The following is a 20,204-nucleotide window of genomic DNA, read 5'->3' as shown; positions in this document are numbered from 1 at the left end:
TATTGTGTTTGTGTAATGAAATGTAATGTAAAATTGCAAAGTAAGGGATCATTTTGTTTCAATATTTTGTTGCCTGGTTATAGACCTATTGTCATACAGAGTAACAACATTGCAAATATGGTCAGATTCACTGTCTGACAAGACTGGATAAGGGGAACATAGTACACATACAGTATACCCTACAACCACATCTCATTTTTTAAATATAACTTTAACATACAGTGCCTTCGGAAAGTATTCAGACCCCTTGACTTTTTCCAACTTTTGTTACATTACACCATTATTCTAAAATATATATTTTTAAAAAATCCTCAGCAATCTACAGACAATATACCACATAATGACAAAGTGAAAACAGGTTTTTAGACATTTTACCAAATGTATTACAAATATGAAACCCTTTGCAATGAGACTTGAAATTGATCGTCCTTGAGATGTTTCTACAACTTGATTGGAGTACACAGTTAAATAAAGGTTAAATAGAAGAGAAAAATAAATAAAAAAATAGGTCAATTAAATTGATTAGACAATTTTTATAGACACAACTGTCTATAAAAAGGTCCCACAGTTGACAGTGCATGTCACAGCAAAATCCATGAGGTTGAAAGAATTGTCCGTAGAGCTCCGAGACAGGATTGTGTCGAGGCACAGATCTGGGGAAGGGTACCAAAAAAATTATGCAGCATTGAAGGTCCCCAAGAACACAGTGGCCTCCATTCTTAAATGGAATAAGTTAGGAACCACCAAGACTCTTTCTAGAGATGGCCACCCGGCCAAACTGGACAATTGGGGAGAAAGGCCTTGTTCAAGGAGGTGAACAAGAACCCAATGGTCACTCTTACGGAGATCTAGAGTTCCTCTGTGGAGATGGGAGGAAACCTGGCACAATCTCTACGGTGAAGCATGGTGGTGAAGCATCTCCTTGAGTGGCCCAGCCAGAGCCTGGACTTGACCTGAAAATAGCTGTGCAGCAACACTCCCCATCCAACCTGACAGAGCTTGAGAACAGAGACAGAGAACAATGGGAGAAACTCAGCGAATACAGGTGTGCCAAGCTTGTAGTGCCATACCCAAGAAGCCTCAAGGTTGTAATCGCTGCCAAAGGTGCTTCAACAAAGTACTGAGTAAAGGGTCTGAATACTTATGTAAATGTATATTTCAGTTCTTTATTTTTATTTGCAAAAATACAAAAATAAAACTTTTTTCTTTGTCATTATGGGGTATTGTGTGTAGATGAGGAAAAAAACACTACATTTTAGGGTAAGCCTGTAAGGTAACAAATTATGGAAAAGGTCAAGGGGTTTGAATACATTCCGAAGGCACTGTAAAATCCCTATAGATTACAATGACCGCAAAATCAAATTTCATATATGCCTGGAAATGTTTGGGGCTATAATAGGCATATATATATATATATATATATATATATTTTTTTTTTAAATCACAATTTTCAAATAAGCCTACTAACCCAAGTTTCTTATCAAAATATTAGGCTAACGATGACACCAAGAAAATACAGCCAAAACTGACAAATGTAGGCTGCGCCACAAATACTAGAAATAGTTATGCTGTATTGAAAAGACATGTAAATATACTCACTCAATTAAACAGCTTCTCAAACTGTCAATAAATGTAATTCTGCAGGTATTGTTTTTTGAATAACGTGGGTATCCTATGATGGCTCAACAACATTAAAGTATAGGCCTATTTTACAGAACATCTTATAAAAAAGTACAATAGAATGCCTGACAAATATTACACAGTAAGAAATTCTTTACATTGACCTCTTATCTTTCTTTGACCGGGATCCGATCGCGTTTTATCGATAATGCTCCATTTAAAGGTCGTTTCCGATTGAGCTGACATACTGTATATGCGGTGTTTACTGTGAACGCAGGAATATAGCCGTTAAATGGTGCATTTCCGCAAAGCATGATGGGATTGAATCCTGGCCTAAGCGGTAAAAGTTGCAAACACACTTTTTGTGGTTGGTAGCATAAGGGCACCTTTAAACCAGACAAATGGATGCGTGACAAAAATGATTAGGAATCCAGAACATTGCGATCATCAAGTATCCTCCCTGGTCAGAAAAAAGGCATGGTTCCGTTCCAGTCGATGGCAGCTCCCTCCCATTTGGTCCTAATGGCCATCTCTACAGAGGGAAACCTCTTCTCTGGGTCTCCCTGGGTGTCCTTGATCCCTACCTCCCAGTGGTGGGAGTGAGTGTCTGGAACAAGAGAGGTGTTAATTAACAGTAAAGACATGAGTGCTGAATCCCAATCAACCCCTAGCCCCTAACCTCTAGGCACTTGTGTAGATCTGAGAGGGTTGAATAAGTGTAAGCAGGGAATAATTCTGGGCCCTATGCCCATTGCTACTTGTGAGATGACAATCAAGCCATCATTTAGCTTTGATAAGCAAAAGTGTAATCAATTAGACCAATCAATTAAGATACAATAAAATTCACATGATACATTATATTATACTCAATATTGAGACTGAGGGGTAAATGTATGTGAATATATCAAATGATAGTCAGAGATACAGGTGCATGTAGTCCATCCTACCAATGGTCAGCAGGGCTGTGCTTTGTTGCGATGGCTGGCCATTGTAGAAGTACATGTGGAACAGGTGCTCCATCTTCCAGTCAGAGAGCAGGGAGCGGTTGGGACTGAAGAGGACGCTGTAGGTGCCATTGATACTGCACACCCAAATGGGCAACTTTGGTGTTTTCAGCATGCTTCCAACCTAGAGGGCGCCATAGGGCACAGATGAGATCTACACCTGGACCCAATATTTACAAAGCGTCTCAGAGTAGGAGTGCTAATCTAGGATCAGGTCCCCCATGTCCATGTAGCTTTGTTAAAATTGGGGAGACTTGGTCTAAAAGGCTAACTTGATCCTCGATCAGCACTCCTGCTTTGCGACGCTTTATGGATATCGGCCCAGAGCAGTGCATCTCATCCTTTTTTGATACAAGGGACCAGCAAGCTATGATCCTGCCTCTTTGGAGGACTGCAGATCAAAATGAACACTGTATAACTGACAAAATCAGTGTTAACTAAGCATCTGGGGTTCCGATTAGCAACATCCTAAGGACCGGTGCCGGGCCATGGATAGAGAAACACTGATCAAGGAGATCTATTGAGTCATTTCTAGTAGCTCAGCCTCAGCCCTTAAATGACTAATGAAAGATCAAAGGACGGGCTGAGAAAGTATGGAGAGTTTAGTGCCTGTGGGACCACCATGATAACTTTGGAAGAGTGATGCTGATCAATAGATCAAAGATTGACAGGCAGGCAGACAGACGAACAGATAGACTGTAGAGCTGTAGATGCAGTAGATGCAGGGTCAGCAGCAGGTTATTGTCTCATGACAAAATGAATAATTAGCTGGCGAGTGCGCACGAGATTCGGTTCTGGGTGCTGAGATTAGCAGCAGTTACAAAAAGACAGGAAGGCACTGTTACTGTACCATGGGCAGCTTTGTACGTTCCAGCAGCTCGCGGCTCCAGTGCAGGTAGCCTACGGCACTGCGAGCCAGGACCCCGTGAAGCGGCTTCTCCAGAGGGCTCCCGTCGTCACCACACTGCAGAGTTCCATTGAATACATTGGGACTGGCTCGGCCAGTTAGCAGAAGATTCATTAGTGCCTGGTGAATACATAGAGACACAGCAGACGCATGATGCTTGTGTGATGGCTAAGCCATATTCCAATACAAAGCAATAGCTATTTACTGTATATAATGATATAATGGAATCTGTTTTTGCACAATAACACATTTATGCCAGGAGGTCTATCTTGAGGGAGGGCATAAAGCAGGCTCTTTTAAACTGCTGTGCTGCCTGCTGCTATCAACTGTTGGTAAAGCAAGGCGTTGCTGCTATAGCAACTGTTGATCAAGCAAGGTGTTTGTGCATGAAGCCCACAAGCAAGAGTATGGCCCACAAAGAAACACTCCTCGCACTTACCTGACGACACACAAAGTTGCCAAGGCTCAAATGAAGCAAGTGGGAGGTGGTACAGTCAAGATCCTCCCTCAACCTTCCAAAAAAGATGCCTTGATTTAGTTAGTGAGTTCATCTTTTCTCTCCAATCATGAGATGAATAGAAAATGTCCAGATTATTCAATTATATTGTTGTCAGGATGGTGTGTAACACCACAAAGTATTTTCTTACATAGAACATACATACTGTATTAACTGTCTTTACATTTCCTGAATGATTCACAAACCACAATGCACCTATCATTAAATGGTTGGTGCATTGTGGCTGTCGCTAAGGAGTCGCAAGTGTCAAACGCACGTTAGTTTGCAATTTCGTCATGTAAAAACTGGCACACTAACATTTTTCAACCCTTACACCAGGCTCGGCAATTTAACCTTAACATCAGGGCCCAGATTCACAAAACCTTAAGAAAAAAAAAATATTCTTAACTCTATACTTAAGAAGAAACTTGGAAATATTTGAGGTGTGACCTTAAAAATGTGCGCCAATATGCCAATTTCAGTCAGCACAACTAGGGATATTTAAGGTCGACCAAAAGCTGGTGTTAGTGGTAACGCAATAAGGTTAAGGCATTGATTTTGCCAGAGGAGGTGCACACAGTAGCCTTATGTACCTCACCAATATTTTATTAAAATATCACAAGCAGCAAAACAGTTTGCATTGACCTTTTTTATTTATATTGGACATTCATTTTTGTCCAGCTTCTGTGAAAAGTTTGGAGTCATTATGTGTGACACCCATTGCATGAACGGTGTCAGTGACTGCACTATAAGAAGCCTGTTCAGGAACATCAAGTTATTTATAGACTGCTTATTGTTGGTCATTTATCATTTTGTAAAAACAAATGCATCTTCCACTTTCTGGACCTACAGTAACTGTCAAATCTTGGAAATTCCGATCGCTGTGGTGCTGCATCCACTTGTAGGCTATATTTGCCTGTTTGTTTACCTTTCATGTGGAAAAGTCATACTAGCCATATCAATTCCGATGGTAGGCTATAGCCATACTGTATATTTATTTGGGAGCAGTATAATGGTGTGTACATTACCCCTTTATTTTTATATTGGATATTTTTCCAGCTCCTGTGAAAAGTATGGATGTGCGTAAAACCCGCCATAGACTAAGTTGTCTTAATAGTATATGCCCACGGGGCATGTAACTATATTTAGACATAGCCTACTAATAATTTATTAGTGAATGATTGTCTTTTTAGGTCTTATTAATAGTGAATTTAATCTTGCTAATTGAAGTTGGACATGTCCATGGCTCAGACATAATGCATTTTACAGTAGGCCTATATCAGTGCAAACAGAGGCAACATGCCTAAAAGGGGCACAGGAGCACGTGCCCCCTCAGGTTTGTCCTGTTAACACACACACAAAAGCTTTAGAACACCTACTCATTCAAGAGTTTATTTTGACTATTTTCTACATTGTGACGACTTCAAAGTAATTCAAAATAATTAAATAACACACACATGGAATAATGTACTAACCAAAAAAAAGTGTTAAACAAATCAAAATATATTTTATATTTGAGATTCTTCAAATAGCTACCCTTTGCCTTGATAACAGCTTTGCACACTCTTGGCATTTTTTTCAACCAGCTTCACCTGGAATGCTTTTCCAACAGTCTTGAAGGAGTTCCCACATATGCTGAGCACTTGCTTTTCCTTCACTCTGCAGTCCGACTCATCCCAAACTATCTCATTTGGGTTGAGGATGGGGGATTGTGGAGGTCAGGTCATCTGATGCAGCAGTCCATCACTCTCCTCCTTGGTAAAATAGCCGTTACACAGCCTGGAGGTGTGTTAGGTCATTGTCCTGTTGAAAAACAGATTATAGTCCCACTAAGCCCAAACCAGATGGGCTGGCATGTCGCTGCAGAATGCTGTGGTAACCATGCTGGTTAAGTGTGCCTTGTAACGGTTTTGACTTGAGTTTATTGTTTATAGGGGTGCCAGGTAGGTTGTGCCTACCAGAGAAAATATTGATTTCTCCTTTTGGTTTAGAAGGGAATGAGTCTCGTCTGGTCCGTCAAGTCTACACCAATACAAAGGACTTATGTAGAAAGTCAGGATGGACATACACTTTTCACAAACCCTTAAAACATTGGAAATAACTTCCAAACAATTGTATTATTTTGCATGGGTTGTATTAACATAAATGATCACACAATAATATAACAAATAATGAGCTCTGGTTCCTCCAGAAAAGTCCTGTACCTTGGGCCTAAAAGAGTCCAGCCCGGTAAAGGAGTTCAGGGAACTCAAGTGACCTTAGTCACGCAATGTTTGTCCGTTCATGAAAGTGTAGCGTAAACCTAATCTCAATCATACAATCAAAATATCAACTATTTTACCACACAAGCATAAAGCGTATCAAATCTTAATACGTTTTCAACTACAACTGACCGCATAAATTATCACGGTATACATCACACTAAAACAAATGAAATACCATATGCAAAAAAGTTGTGGTCAATCAGACAATCCTATCCGCCAACAGAGGAGAAAGGCCATGAAGAACCAGCGGAGAACAACTGAGATGTGTAGTCCAAAGGAAACAATGAGTGGATCCGATCCTGTTTAAACTTGAGACAAGGCTACAAAGCACACTTTAAATATAACAAAACAAACGGAGTAAAGAAGCTTTGGAAGTGACAGTTGAACACATTCTCATTAGCGTCTCCATCGCAACCCCACTTTTTGCACAGCTGATGCTGGCTATTTAATTGGGAATTAAAGGGAAGCGCCCTATTGGAAGGAGAAGCACTGAGACGGTTCAGGCAAATTCAGAGTCGTCACAACCTTGAATTCTAAATACAGTGGGGCAAAAAAGTATTCAGTCAGCCACCAATTGTGCAAGTTTTCCCACTTAAAAAGATGAGAGAGGCCTGTAATTTTCATCATGGGTACACTTCAACTATGACAGACAAAATGAGAGAAAAAAAATCCAGAAAATCACATTGTAGGATTTTTAATGAATTTATTTGCAAATTATGGTGGAAAATAAGTATTTGGTCACCTACAAACAGATTTCTGGCTCTCACAGACCTGTAACTTCTTCTTTAAGAGGCTCCTCTGTCCTCCACTCATTACCTGTATTAATGGCACCTGTTTGAACTTGCTATCAGTATAAAAGACACCTGTCCACAACCTCAAACAGTCACACTCCAAACTTCACTATGGCCAAGACCAAAGAGCTGTCAAAGGACACCAGGAACAAAATTGTAGACCTGCACCAGGCTGGGAAGACTGAATCTGCAATAGGTAAGCAGCTTGGTTTGAAGAAATCAACTTTGGGAGCAATTATTAGGAAATGGAAGACATACAAGACCACTGATAATCTCCCTCGATCTGGGGCTCCACGCAAGATCTCACCCCGTGGGGTCAAAATGATCACAAGAACGGTGAGCAAAAATCCCAGAACCACACGGGGGGACCTAGTGAATGACCTGCAGAGAGCTGGGACCAAAGTAACAAAGCCTACCATCAGCAACACACTACGCCGCCAGGGACTCATGGGAGCCAGTTTCATCATAGCACTTGATGGTTTTTGCTGCTGCATTTTGAAGAAACTTTCAAAGTTCTTGAAATGTTCCGTATTGACTGACCTTCATGTCCTAAAATAATGATGGGCTGTCGTTTCTCTTTGCTTATTTGTTCTGTTCTTGCCATAACATAGACTTGGTCTGTTACCAAATATCTTCTGTATACCCCCCTACCTTGTCACAACACTGACACTGATTGGCTCAAACGCATTAAGAAGGAAAGAAATTCCATAAATTAACTTTTAAGAAGGCACACCTGTTAATTGAAATGCATTCCAGGTAACTACCTCATGAAGCTGGTTGAGAGAATGCCAAGAGTGTGCAAAGCTGTCATAAAGGCAAAGGGAGGCTCTTTGAAGAATCTCAAAGATAACATATTTGATTTGTAAAAAAAAAAATGGGTTACTACATGATTCCATATGTGTTATTTCATAGTTTTGACGTCTTCACTATTATTCTACAATCTAGAAAATAGTAAAAATAAAGAAAAACCCTGAAATTAGTAGGTGTTCTAAAACATTTGATCGGTCGTGTATGTATGTCTGTATTTATGTATATATACAGTGCCTTGCGAAAGTATTTGGCCCCCTTGAACTTTGCGACCTTTTGCCACATTTCAGACTTCAAACATAAAGATATAAAACTGTATTTTTTTGTGAAGAATCAACAACAAGTGGGACACAATCATGAAGTGGAACGACATTTATTGGATATTTCAAACTTTTTGAACAAATCAAAAACTGAAAAATTGGCCGTGCAAAATTATTCAGCCCCTTTACTTTCAGTGCAGCAAACTCTCTCCAGAAGTTCAGTGAGGATCTCTGAATGATCCAATGTTGACCTAAATGACTAATGATGATAAATACAATCCACCTGTGTGAATTCAAGTCTCCGTATAAATGCACCTGCACTGTGATAGTCTCAGAGGTCCGTTAAAAGCGCAGAGAGCATCATGAAGAACAAGGAACACACCAGGCAGGTCCGAGATACTGTTGTGAAGAAGTTTAAAGCCGGATTTGGATACAAAAAGATTTCCCAAGCTTTAAACATCCCAAGGAGCACTGTGCAAGCGATAATATAGAAATGGAAGGAGTATCAGACCACTGCAAATCCACCAAGACCTGGCCGTCCCTCTAAACTTTCAGCTCATACAAGGAGAAGACTGATCAGAGATGCAGCCAAGAGGCCCATGATCACTCAGGATGAACTGCAGAGATCTACAGCTGAGGTGGTAGACTCTGTCCATTGGACAACAATCAGTCGTATATTGCACAAATCTGGCCTTTATGGAAGAGTGGCAAGAAGAAAGCCATTTCTTAAAGATATCCATAAAAAGTGTCGTTTAAAGTTTGCCACAAGCCACCTGGGAGACACACCAAACATGTGGAAGGAGGTGCTCTGGTCAGATGAAACCAAAATTGAACTTTTTGGCAACAATGCAAAATGTTATGTTTGGCGTAAAAGCAACACAGCTGAACACACCATCCCCACTGTCAAACATGGTGGTGGCAGCATCATGGCTTGGGCCTGATTTTCTTCAGCAGGGACAGGGAAGATGGTTAAAATTGATGGGAAGATGGATGGAGCCAAATACAGGACCATTCTGGAAGAAAACCTGATGGAGTCTGCAAAAGACCTGAGACTGGGACGGAGATTTGTCTTCCAACAAGACAATGATCCAAAACATAAAGCAAAATCTACAATGGAATGGTTCAAAAATAAACATATCCAGGTGTTAGAATGGCCAAGTCAAAGTCCAGACCTGAATCCAATCGAGAATCTGTGGAAAGAACTGAAAACTGCTGTTCACAAATGCTCTCCATCCAACCTCACTGAGCTCGAGCTGTTTTGCAAGGAGGAATGGGAAAAAATGTCAGTCTCTCGATGTGCAAAACTGATAGAGACATACCCCAAGCGACTTACAGCTGTAATCGCAGCAAAAGGTGGCGCTACAAAGTATTAACTTAAGGGGGCTGAATCATTTTGCACGCCCAATTTTTCAGTTTTTGATTTGTTAAAAAAGTTTGAAATATCCAATAAATGTCGTTCCACTTCATGATTGTGTCCCACTTGTTGTTGATTCTTCACAAATAATCAGTTTGAAGCCTGAAATGTGGCAAAAGGTCGCAAAGTTCAAGGGGGCCGAATACTTTCGCAAGGCACTGTATATATATATATATATATATATATATATATATATATATACACACAGACACAGACACACACACATACACACACACACACACACACATACTACATTTGTTGTTTCTCTCTAATACGACTAGCCACCTAGCAATTTTATGAAGTTGGCTTTAGTTAGCCCAGATAGGTTCCCATTCTCCCAGCCTCCAAGAAGATATTTCAGGCTATCAATCAAGTTAGTTAGACAGACTAGCTACTCTATCTTAAATCAAATAACATTTTATTGGTCACATACACATGGTTAGCAGATGTTAATGCTAGTGTAGCGAAATGCTTGTGCTTCTAGTTCCAACAATGCAGTACTATCTAACAAGTAATCTAACAAATTCACAACAACTACCTAATACACACAAATCTAAAGGGGTGAATGAGAATATGTACATATAAATATATGGGTGAGTGATGGCCGTGTGGCATAGGCACGATGCAGTAGATGGTGTAGAACAGTATATACATATGAGATGAGTAATGTAGGATATGTAAACATTATTAAAGTGGCATTATTTAAGGTGGCTAGTGATACCTTTATTAAGTCCATTTATTAAAGTGGCCAGAGATTTGAGTCTGTATGCTGACAGCAGCCTCTCTATGTTAGTGATGGCTGTTTAACAGTCTGATGGCCTTGAGATAGAAGCTGTTTTTCAGTCTCTCGGTCGCAGCTTTGATGCACCTGTACTGACCTCGCTTTCTGGATGGTAGCGGGGTGAACAGGCAGTGGCTCAGGTGGTTGTTATCCTTGATGATCTTTTTGGCCTTCCTGTGACATCAGGTGCTGTAGGTGTCCTGGAGGGCAGGTAGTTTGGCCCCGGTGATGAGCTGTGCAGACCGCACTATCCTCTGGAAAGCTTTGCGGTTGAGGGCGGTGCAGTTGCCGTACCAGGCGGTGATACAGCCCAACAGGATGCTCTCAATTGTGCATCTGTAAAAGTTTGTGAGTGTTTTATGTGACAAGCCAAATTGCTGTTGCGCCTTCTTCACCACACTGTCTGTGTGGGTGAACCATTTCAGTTTGTCCGTGATGTGTATGTCGAGGAACTTAAAACTTTCCACCTTCTCCACTGCTGTCCCGTCAATGTGGATGGGGGGGTTCTCCCTCTGCTGTTTCCTGAAGTCCACAATCATCTCCTTTGTTTTGTTGATGTTGAGTGAGAGGTTATTTTCCTGACACCACACTCCGAGGGCCCTCATCTCCTCCCTGTAGGCTGACTCGTCGTTGTTGGTAATCAAGCCTACCACTGTAGTGTCGTCTACAAACTTGATGATTGAGTTTGAAGAGTGCATGGCCACGCAGTCATGGGTGAACAGGGAGTACAGGAGAGTGCTGAGATCGCACCCTTGTGAGGCCCCAGTGTTGAGGATCAGAGGGGTGGAGATGTTGTTTCCTACCTTCACCACCTGGGGGCGGCTCGTCAGAAAGTCCAGGACTCAGTTGCACAGGGCGGGATAGAGACCTAGGGTCTCGAGCTTAATGACGAGTTTTGAGTGTACTATGGTATTAAATGCTGAGCTCTGGTCAATGAACAGCATTCTTACATAGGTATTCCTCTTGTCCAGATGGGATAGGGCAGTGTGCAGTGTGATGGCGATTGCATCGTCAGTGGACCTATTGGGGTGATAAGCTAATTGGAGTGGGTCTAGAGTATCAGGTAGGGTGGAGGTGATATGCTCCTTGACTAGTCTCTCAAAGCACTTAATGATGACAGAAGTGAGTGCTACGGGGCGATGGTCGTTTAGTTCAGTTACCTTAGCTTTCTTGACAACAGGAACAATGGTGGCCATCTTGATGCATGTGTGGACAGCAGACTGGGATAGGGATTGATTGAATATGTCTGAGGACGCGGCTAGGGATGCTGTCTGGGCCGGCAGCCTTGCGAGGGTTAACACGTTTAAATGTTTTACTCATGTTGGCTACAGAGAAGGAGAGCCCACAGGCGTTGGTAGCAGGCCGTGTCAGTGGCACTGAATTGTCCTCAAAGCGATCAAAGAAGTTGTTTAATAGATGTCCGCGACTGGGCTGGTTTTCTTTTTGTAATCCGTGATTGACTGTAGACCCTGCCACATACGTCTCGTGTTTGAGCTGTTGAATTGTGACTCTACTTCGTCTCTAAAGTGATGCTTTGCTTGTTTTATTGCCTTGTAGAGGGAATAGCTGCATTGTTTGTATTAGGTCAGATTTCCGGTCGCCTTGCCATGATTAAGAGCGGTGGTTCGCGCTTTCAGTTTTGCTCGCATGCTGCCAGCAATCCACGGTTCCTGGTTATAAAATGTTTTAATAGTCACAGTGGGTACGACATCTCCAATGGACTTGCTAATAAACACGCTCACCGAGTCAGCGTATACATCAATGCTGTTGTCTGAGGCTGTCCGGAACATATCCCAGTCCATGTGATCGAAGCAATCCTGAAGCGTGGAATCGATTGGTCAGACCATAGTTGGACAGACCTGAGCGTTTCCTATTTTATTTTCTGTCTATAGGCTGGGAGCAACAAAATGGAGTCATGGTCCGATTTGCCGAAGGCAGGGCGGGGGAGGGCTTTGTATGCATTGCGGAAGTTAGAGTAGCAATTATCCAGAATGCTAGCAGCCTGTGTCGCGCATTCGATATGCTGATAGAATTTAGGAAGTCTCGTTCTCAGGTTAGCTTTGTTAAAATCCCCGGCTACAATAAACGCAGCCTCAGGATGCATGGTTTCCAGTTTACGTAGAGTCCAGTGAAGTTCTTTCAGGGCCAACAAGGTTGTTGTGATTACACCATGAGTCGTTAATCATAAGGCATACACCCCGCCCTCCTTCTTAACAGAGAGATGTTTGTTTCTGTCAGCGTGATGCATGAAGAAACATGCACCTGTACTGACTGACAACATATCCCAAGTGAGCCAAGTTTCTGTGAAACAGAGAATGTTGCAATCTCTGATGTCTCTCTGGAAGGCAACTCATGCCCTAATGTCGTTGACCTTGTTATCTAGAGATTGGACATTGGCGGGAAATATGCTCGGGAGCGGTGGATGGTGTGCTCGCCTTCTGAGTCTGACCAGTAGGCCGCTCCGTCTGCCTCTCCTGCGGTGACCGCGTTGTTTTGGGTCGACCTCTGGGATAAGATCGCATGTCCAGGGTGGAGGTCCGAACAAAGGATCCGCTTCGGGAAAGACGTATTCCTGGTTGTAATGTTGGTAAGTTGTCATCGCTTTTATATCCAAAAGTTCTTCCTGGATGTATGTAATAACACTTGAGATTTCCTGGGCTAACAATGTAAGAAATAATACATGAAATAATACATTAAAAAAACAAATAACTGCATAGTTTTCTAATGACCTGAAGCTGGGCGACCATCTCTGTCGGGGCCAAACGTCTTTGTTTCCTGGCAAGGTTGGCAAGGTTAGTACACTTTAGAAAAGCAAGCAATTACTAAATGTACTAAATGTCCTTTCAATCTTTTACCCAGACATTAGCAGAGATGCGGAGAACCATATTTAGTTCATTTAGAAAAACCAGCCAGCTCAAGAGGTATGCTTAGATATGTAGAGAAATATACAGAATTTTTTTAACATATAATTAAGCATAATAATTATGGCTCTAGATTTCAGGAAAAAGTGGTTTCAGGTGTTTGAAAAATGCTAAATTCTCCAATTTCCACCCGCCCAGCCATCATCACATACTTTTTCCCCCCTCAGACTTTTGCCCCTGAGTGGGAATGCTATGTTTAACAGCATATTTCCATCATGAAGCCATGCAATTATTTAGAACAATGTGGACTGCAAACATGTTCAAAATATTTAGCAAATATGGGATAGACCTACATTTTGTTATTTCGAATTGTAGTCGATGACACCGCAATACTTGCCTAGTTAAATTTTAAAAAAAGAAATACATGAAAGACAACTTGAAGCAACCACGTATTTAGCCATGGATTATGTTCTGATTAGTCAGTGAGGGGCCAAGCCTCGACACACCTACAACTTTTCCCCCCATCAAAACCAAGCACTTTCGTGCCACTGCCAGCTAATGCACCCATAATTCAGGTTGTGAAAATAGATAATAATAATCTGATACACCCCCGAACCTATAACGCTACCACCAGCACTAAGATTTACCATCGCGTTAGGTTTGTTAGAATAGAGCCAAGAGTGTAATCCACTCTTTGGGTTTGAATTGTTTAACTTGCCAATATTGGGTACATTCCAATGGGTTTTGGTTAGAAAATGCTATAGTCAGTGGTTGGCAGTGCTTGACTTGGGCAGGAGCTCACCGGTACTGAGTACCGGCACCTCAAATGTTTTACTGCTTGAGCTCCTGCACATCTCATAAAATATTAGCACAACATTATTGTGGAGCTCCTGCATCTAAATAATGAGTACCAGCACATATTTCATTCCAAGTCAAGCACTGGTGGTTGGTAACAGTGGGGAGGCAGGTAGCCTAGTGGTTAGACCAGTAACCGAAATGTTGCAAGATCGAATCCCCAAGCTGACAAAGTAAAAATCTGTTGTTCTGACCCTGAACAAAGCAGTTAACCCACTGTTCCTAGGCTGTCATTGAAAATAAGAATTTGTTCTTAACTGACTTGCCTAGTTAAATAAAGGTTACATTTTTTTAAATAAAAAAATAAATTTAAAAAACAGTGGCTAGGTAAACAAATCCAAAGCGTGGATTGCAGTCTCTCCTAATCCATCAATTGCTTTCAATTGATGGAACTCCGGTGTATTGGACTGGTGGTTGTATACCTGGTGATAGTCCTTGAAAAGATTAAGCTGTAGAGAAACAAGATGACTCCATGACTCCCCTCATCTTCAAACTGCAGGCAGGAGGGGGGAAAAAGAAACATGACACCATCCAAAACAGGTCATTTTGTATTGGTCCAGAAACTCTGGAACCTGGGCAGCCAGTAGTAGGAAATGTTACCCACATATTAACTAAAAATTACTTGTTTACTCACACACTGGATGTGCTCATGGACAAATTTCTTGACATCCTCTTTCCTGTTGAAACTAAAAAGCTGTAGCTGGAAATAAAGAGTGAAAAACAAATTATCAGTACACAGGATGGATGTCACTACACACGAGAGACATTTTCCAACTATTTTCCAGCAGAAGGTTTAGTGATGGTGAAAACTAGAACTTCATGATACATGAATAAAGGTCTTCACAGCCAGAAAACAGCTTAGCAGTCTATCTCAGTTGATTGGTTTGGGCTAGAATCTAGTCTAGAGGGTCTCGACATTCGACTCACTGAAATTGGACAAAGAAGTTACATACCCCATTCCCCAATGAGTGTGTTTATTATGACCACAGGCTATTTCAGGTCTGGACCCCTATTCATAAAGTGTCTCGGAGTAGAATCAATTTAGGATCAGTGTTGCCATTTAAATCATGATGAATAAGAGGGAGGACCTGATCTTATCATCAGCACTCCTACTCTTTGTGGATCATGCCCTGGCATGCAACTTATGATGGAGGCCATACTCTCTCAGTGAAGTTGTCCAGTTTGTAGTCCAGGTGGGGGGTGAAACAGTAGTCTGATGTCACTAAGGAGATGGTGGCGCTCCTTTCCTCACCAGCTGCCCACAGAATGTCAGTCAGAGCGACGGCCAGGGCCCTCTCCTGCTCCTTCTCACCCACCTCACTCAGACTGGGCAGGAGCAGAGACGGAGGGAGAGAGCACAGTCAACAGTCTCTTCACTTTTTCCCCCTTTGTCTTAATGGTCTGTCCTTTCTACCCAAGTGTACACTCGTTCACTCCTCCTCACACATTTACAGTTGAAGTCGGAAGTTTACACACACTTAGGTTGGAGTCATTAAAACCTGTTTTTCAACCAATCCACAAATTTCTTGTTAAAACCTCTTGAAACTAGGGGGCACTATTTTTGTTTTTGGAAAAATAACGTTCCCAAAGTAAACCGCCTATTTCTCAGGACCAAATGCTAGAATATGCATATAATAGACAGCTTAGGATAGAAAACACTCTAAAGTTTCCAAAACTGTCAAAATATTGTCTGTGAGTATAACAGAACTGATATTGCAGGCGAAACCCTGAGGAAAATCCAATCAGGAAGTGTCTCTTATTTTGAAACTGTTGTGTTCCTATGCACCCCTATTGGCCATTGAAAGGGATATCAACCAAATTCCCTTTTCTACGTATTCCCTAAGGTGTCTACAGCATTTTGACGTAGTTTCACGCTTTTATGTTGAAGAATGAGCGTAAACGACTACATTGCGTAAGTGGCCAGCTGATTCTTGCGTAAAAGACAGAGATAGTAATTTTTCCTCTCGCTCCTACTGAAAAGCCAATTGTCCCGGTTGATATATTATCCAATAGATATTTGAAAAACACCTTGAGGATTGATTATAAAAAACGTTTGCCATGTTTCTGTCGATATTATGGATATAATTTGGAATTTCTTTCTGCGTTGTCGTGACCGCTATTTCCAGTGGATTTCTGAACATAACGTGACCAACAAACGGAGGTGTTTTGGGTATAAAAATAATCTTTATGGAACAAAAGGAACATTTGCTGTCTAACCGGGAGTCTCGTCCATCATCCGAAGCTCATCAAAGGTAAACGGTTAATTTGATTGCTTTTCTGATTTTCGTGGCCAAGCTTCCTGCTGCTAGCTGGACATAATGCTATGCTAGGCTATCGATAAACTTACACAAACGCTTGTCTTGCTCTGGCTGTAAAGCATCATTTCAAAATTTGAGATGACAGGGTGATTAACAAAAGGCTAAGCTGTGTTTCACTATATGTCACTTGTGATTTCATGAATATGAATATTTTCTAGAAATATTTTCTGACCGGTGCGCTATGCTAATTAAGTGTAGTTGATGACAATTCTCCCGGATCCGGGATGGGTAGTTCCAAGAGTTAACAAACTATAGTTTTGACAAGTCGGTTAGGACATCAACTTTGTGCATGACACAAGTAATTTTTCCAACAATTGTTTACAGACAGATTATTTATCTTATTCACTGTATCACAGTTCCAGTGGGTCAGAGGTTTACATACACTAAGATGACTGTGCCTTTAATTAAACATTATGGAAAATTCGATAAAATTATGTCATGGCTTTAGAAGCTTCTGATAGGCTAATTTACATCATTTGAGTCAATTGGAGGTGTACCTGTGGATGTATTTCAAGGCCTGCCTTAAAACTCAGTGCCTCTTTGCTTGACATCATGGGAAAATCAAAAGAAATCAGCCAAGACCTCAGAAAAAAATTGTAGACCTCCACAAGTCTGGTTCATCCTTGGGAGCCTAATGCCTGAAGGTACCACATTCATCTGTACAAACAATAGTACGCAAGTATAAACACCATGGGACCACGCAGCCGTCATACTACTCAGGAAGGAGACGCGTTCTGTCTCCTAGAGCGAAAAGTGCAAATCAATCCCAGAACAACAGCAAAGGACCTGGTGAAGATGCTGGAGGAAACAGGTACAAAATTATCTATATCCACAGTAAAACAAGTCCTATATCGACATAACCTGAAAGGCCACTCAGCAAGGAAGAAGCCACTGCTCCAAAAAACACCATAAAAAAGCCAGACTACAGTTTGCAACTACACATGGGGACAAAGATCGTACTTTTTGGAGAAATGTCCTTTGGTCTGATGAAACAAAAATAGAACTGTTTGGCCATAATGACCATCGTTATGTTTGGAAGAAAAAGGGGGAGGCTTGCAAGCCGAAGAACCACATCCCAACCGTGAAGCACGGGTGTGGCAGCATCATGTTGTGGGGGTGCTTTGCTGCAGGAGGGACTGGTGCACTTCACAAAATAGATGGCATCATGTGATAGGAAAATTATGTGGATATATTGAAGCAACATCTCAAGACATCAGTCAGGAAGTTAAAGCTTGGTCGCAAATGGGTCTTCCAAATGGACAATGGCCCCAAGCATACTTCCAAAGTTGGCAGAACTGAAAAACCGTGTGTGAGCAAGGAGGCCTACAAACCTGTGTCACACCCTGACCTTAGAGATCCTTTTAATTCTCTATGTTTGGTTAGGTCAGGGTGTGACTTGGGTGGGCAATCTATGTGTTCTATTTCTTTGTTGGCCGGGTATGGTTCCCAATCAGAGGCAGCTGTCTATCGTTGTCTTTGATTGGGGATCATACTTAGGCAGCCTGTTTTCCATCTTAGTTTGTGGGATCTTGATCTTGTTAGTTTCTGTATAGCCTGCAGAACTTTGTTTGTTTTTTCTTGTTTTTTTTGTGTTAATTTTTAATAAAAGTAAGATGTTCGCCTACGACGCTGCTCCTTGGTCTAATTCATCTTTAAACGAGCGTAACAACCTGAGTCAGTTACACCAGCTCTGTCAAGAGGAATGGGCCAATATTCACCGAACTTATTGTGGGAAGCTTGTGGAAGGCTACCGAAACATTTGACCCAGTTAAACAATTTAAAAGGCACTGCTACCAAATACTAATTGAGTGTATGTAAACTTCTGACCCACTGGGAATGTGATGAAATTAATAAAAGCTGTAATAAATCATTCTCGCTACTGTTATTCTGACAATTCACATTCTTAAAATAAAGTGGTGATCCTAACTGACCTAAAACAGCGAATTATTTATATATATATATATTTTTTTTTGTTTACTGGGATTAATTGTCAGGAATTGTGAAACCGAGTTTAAATGTATTTGGCTAAAGTGTATGTCAACTTCCGACTTCCGACTTCCGACCAACTGTAAATGCATTGTACTGGTGTAAGACAAGTTTCATCCATATTTCTTTTATCAGTCCTTTCCTTTTAAGAGAAGAGAACAAGTGCATGCTACGGTAAAAATGACTATTGAGACGCAGGGCTAAGACTATGGCCTCCGACCCATCCATGTCCAAGGAGCAGGCATAGTGTGAAAATGAATTTGACTGTTTCTAGTTGGGTGACGTTCGAATGGGTTTCATTTGACTTGATTCGGTCAAATTTGAGCCATTTTCTCACCTTTGCAGTCTGCAACAGTCTGAGTTGGTCTGGCGGGTGAAGAGCAAGTATTTGATAATGTTCGCTTGGACCACCATTTGAATGGCACGGGATCCTCCCTAAAGAAAAAATATGCTGTTTCATTAAAACTACTGTTGAACAAAATGCCTTGAGTTTGGCCTTAAGGAAAAATAAATGGATTATGACTTTAGGAACTTTTCCTACACGAGTTCCCTGTTTGAGGAAGATCCTTTACAGTATCGCTAATTTTACCTTCCGAGTCATGGTTTAATTCTCGTTCCTAATCTTGTACAGGCAGCCGTTTAACATTAAGTCACATTTAACACTAAACATTAAATCACCTTATTATGTGAGACCAGACACCTTGACACATCCTAAGATAATGGTGACACTGGTCTATAATTAAGTCTAACAGCAACTGGCTAATGGTGTAACTGATTGATGATTTCACACCCAGAAAACAGCTTAGCAATCTATCTCAGTTGATTGGTTTGGGCTAACCTCTAGTCTAGAGGGTCTCGACATCCGACTCACTGAAATTGGACAAAGAAGTTACATACCCCATTACCCAATGAGTGTGTGGAACCTAATCCTACTACAGTTAAGAGATAGGGGTAGGGCTACATTTGATTAATGAAGACATGTACGTGTAGCAGTATGGGTCTCAGGACTGAGGCATCACAAGGAGGGGGGCGGCATTATTTCAGAACTACAGATAAGACCCCGGTCTCCGATTGCAACTGTTATATAACGGTCTGATCTTTTCAGCTTGTAGGAATATCAACTGTCGATTCTCTGACTGGGATAACAACTGTGTCATCATCGCATTTATTTAACAGGTATAACTATCTCTTAAATTAGACTCAGATTGGGCAAAAATACAGGGCGTGCCGTTGTGATTAGTTCATCACCTTAATGAGGCCCTTATGAAACCATCTACAATGCTGCCTACGGCTGTTGTAATTCTTTAAATAACCGCATTTGATTCTTCTGGGTATATGTAAAAAAAAGGTAACAATTCTACATGGTTAGAATGATAGTAAACAACATACAGTGCTGCCATTTCATTCATACCTTTTCTAAATTTGTTAGCTGGTTAGTTAGCAGCCTCCAGAATCTCCTGGCTAGCATTTATGGCGCAGGTTGATAAATCAACTATTGGATTTCAAATGGTTTGGATGCAACCAAACCCGAGGTATGCAAAACATTTGCTTAACTTTAAAAAAGTGAACTATCCCTTTTAATGCCTTCAATACTCTTTAAATCATTTGTTTTGATGGGAAGGGCAGTGTGTACCATATCAACAATAACTGGCTAGGCATGCAGAAACTGGCCCAGTGTAAAGTCTATGGGGACCTGAAAACACCGCGGTTGATATTGAATTCATTGGGGGAAGACAGAGCTTCCTAAGAACAGCATCAACTGTTGACACCATCAACCTGAGTTCATTAAATGCAAGTATTTTCACTATGATGACTATAAAAACATATATAATTAGCATAT

The 20,204-nt window shown here is 41.2% G+C and overlaps 1 protein-coding gene across 2 annotated transcripts in view; it reads right to left on the bottom strand.

Moving 5' to 3' along the window:
• Nucleotides 1–1,213: 1,213 nt before the first annotated feature.
• Nucleotides 1,214–20,204, bottom strand: part of mindy4b (MINDY family member 4B) — a 44,464-nt gene continuing 25,473 nt past the window's right edge. For both annotated transcript variants that reach the window (XM_021587272.2, XM_021587273.2), the window contains 8 exons: nt 18,702–18,799; nt 15,221–15,386; nt 14,695–14,760; nt 14,483–14,553; nt 3,971–4,043; nt 3,475–3,651; nt 2,568–2,748; nt 1,214–2,227 (listed from right to left, as the gene is read on the bottom strand). In XM_021587272.2, coding sequence (XP_021442947.2) covers nt 2,085–2,227; nt 2,568–2,748; nt 3,475–3,651; nt 3,971–4,043; nt 14,483–14,553; nt 14,695–14,760; nt 15,221–15,386; nt 18,702–18,799 — 975 coding nt within the window. In that variant the 3' untranslated portion in view covers nt 1,214–2,084. The remainder of the gene's footprint in view (nt 2,228–2,567; nt 2,749–3,474; nt 3,652–3,970; nt 4,044–14,482; nt 14,554–14,694; nt 14,761–15,220; nt 15,387–18,701; nt 18,800–20,204) is intronic.

The sequence above is a fragment of the Oncorhynchus mykiss genome, chromosome 27 (assembly GCF_013265735.2).
Source record: "Oncorhynchus mykiss isolate Arlee chromosome 27, USDA_OmykA_1.1, whole genome shotgun sequence".
NCBI classification, from domain to species: domain Eukaryota; kingdom Metazoa; phylum Chordata; class Actinopteri; order Salmoniformes; family Salmonidae; genus Oncorhynchus; species Oncorhynchus mykiss.
This window is presented reverse-complemented; position numbering and strand designations above follow the sequence as displayed.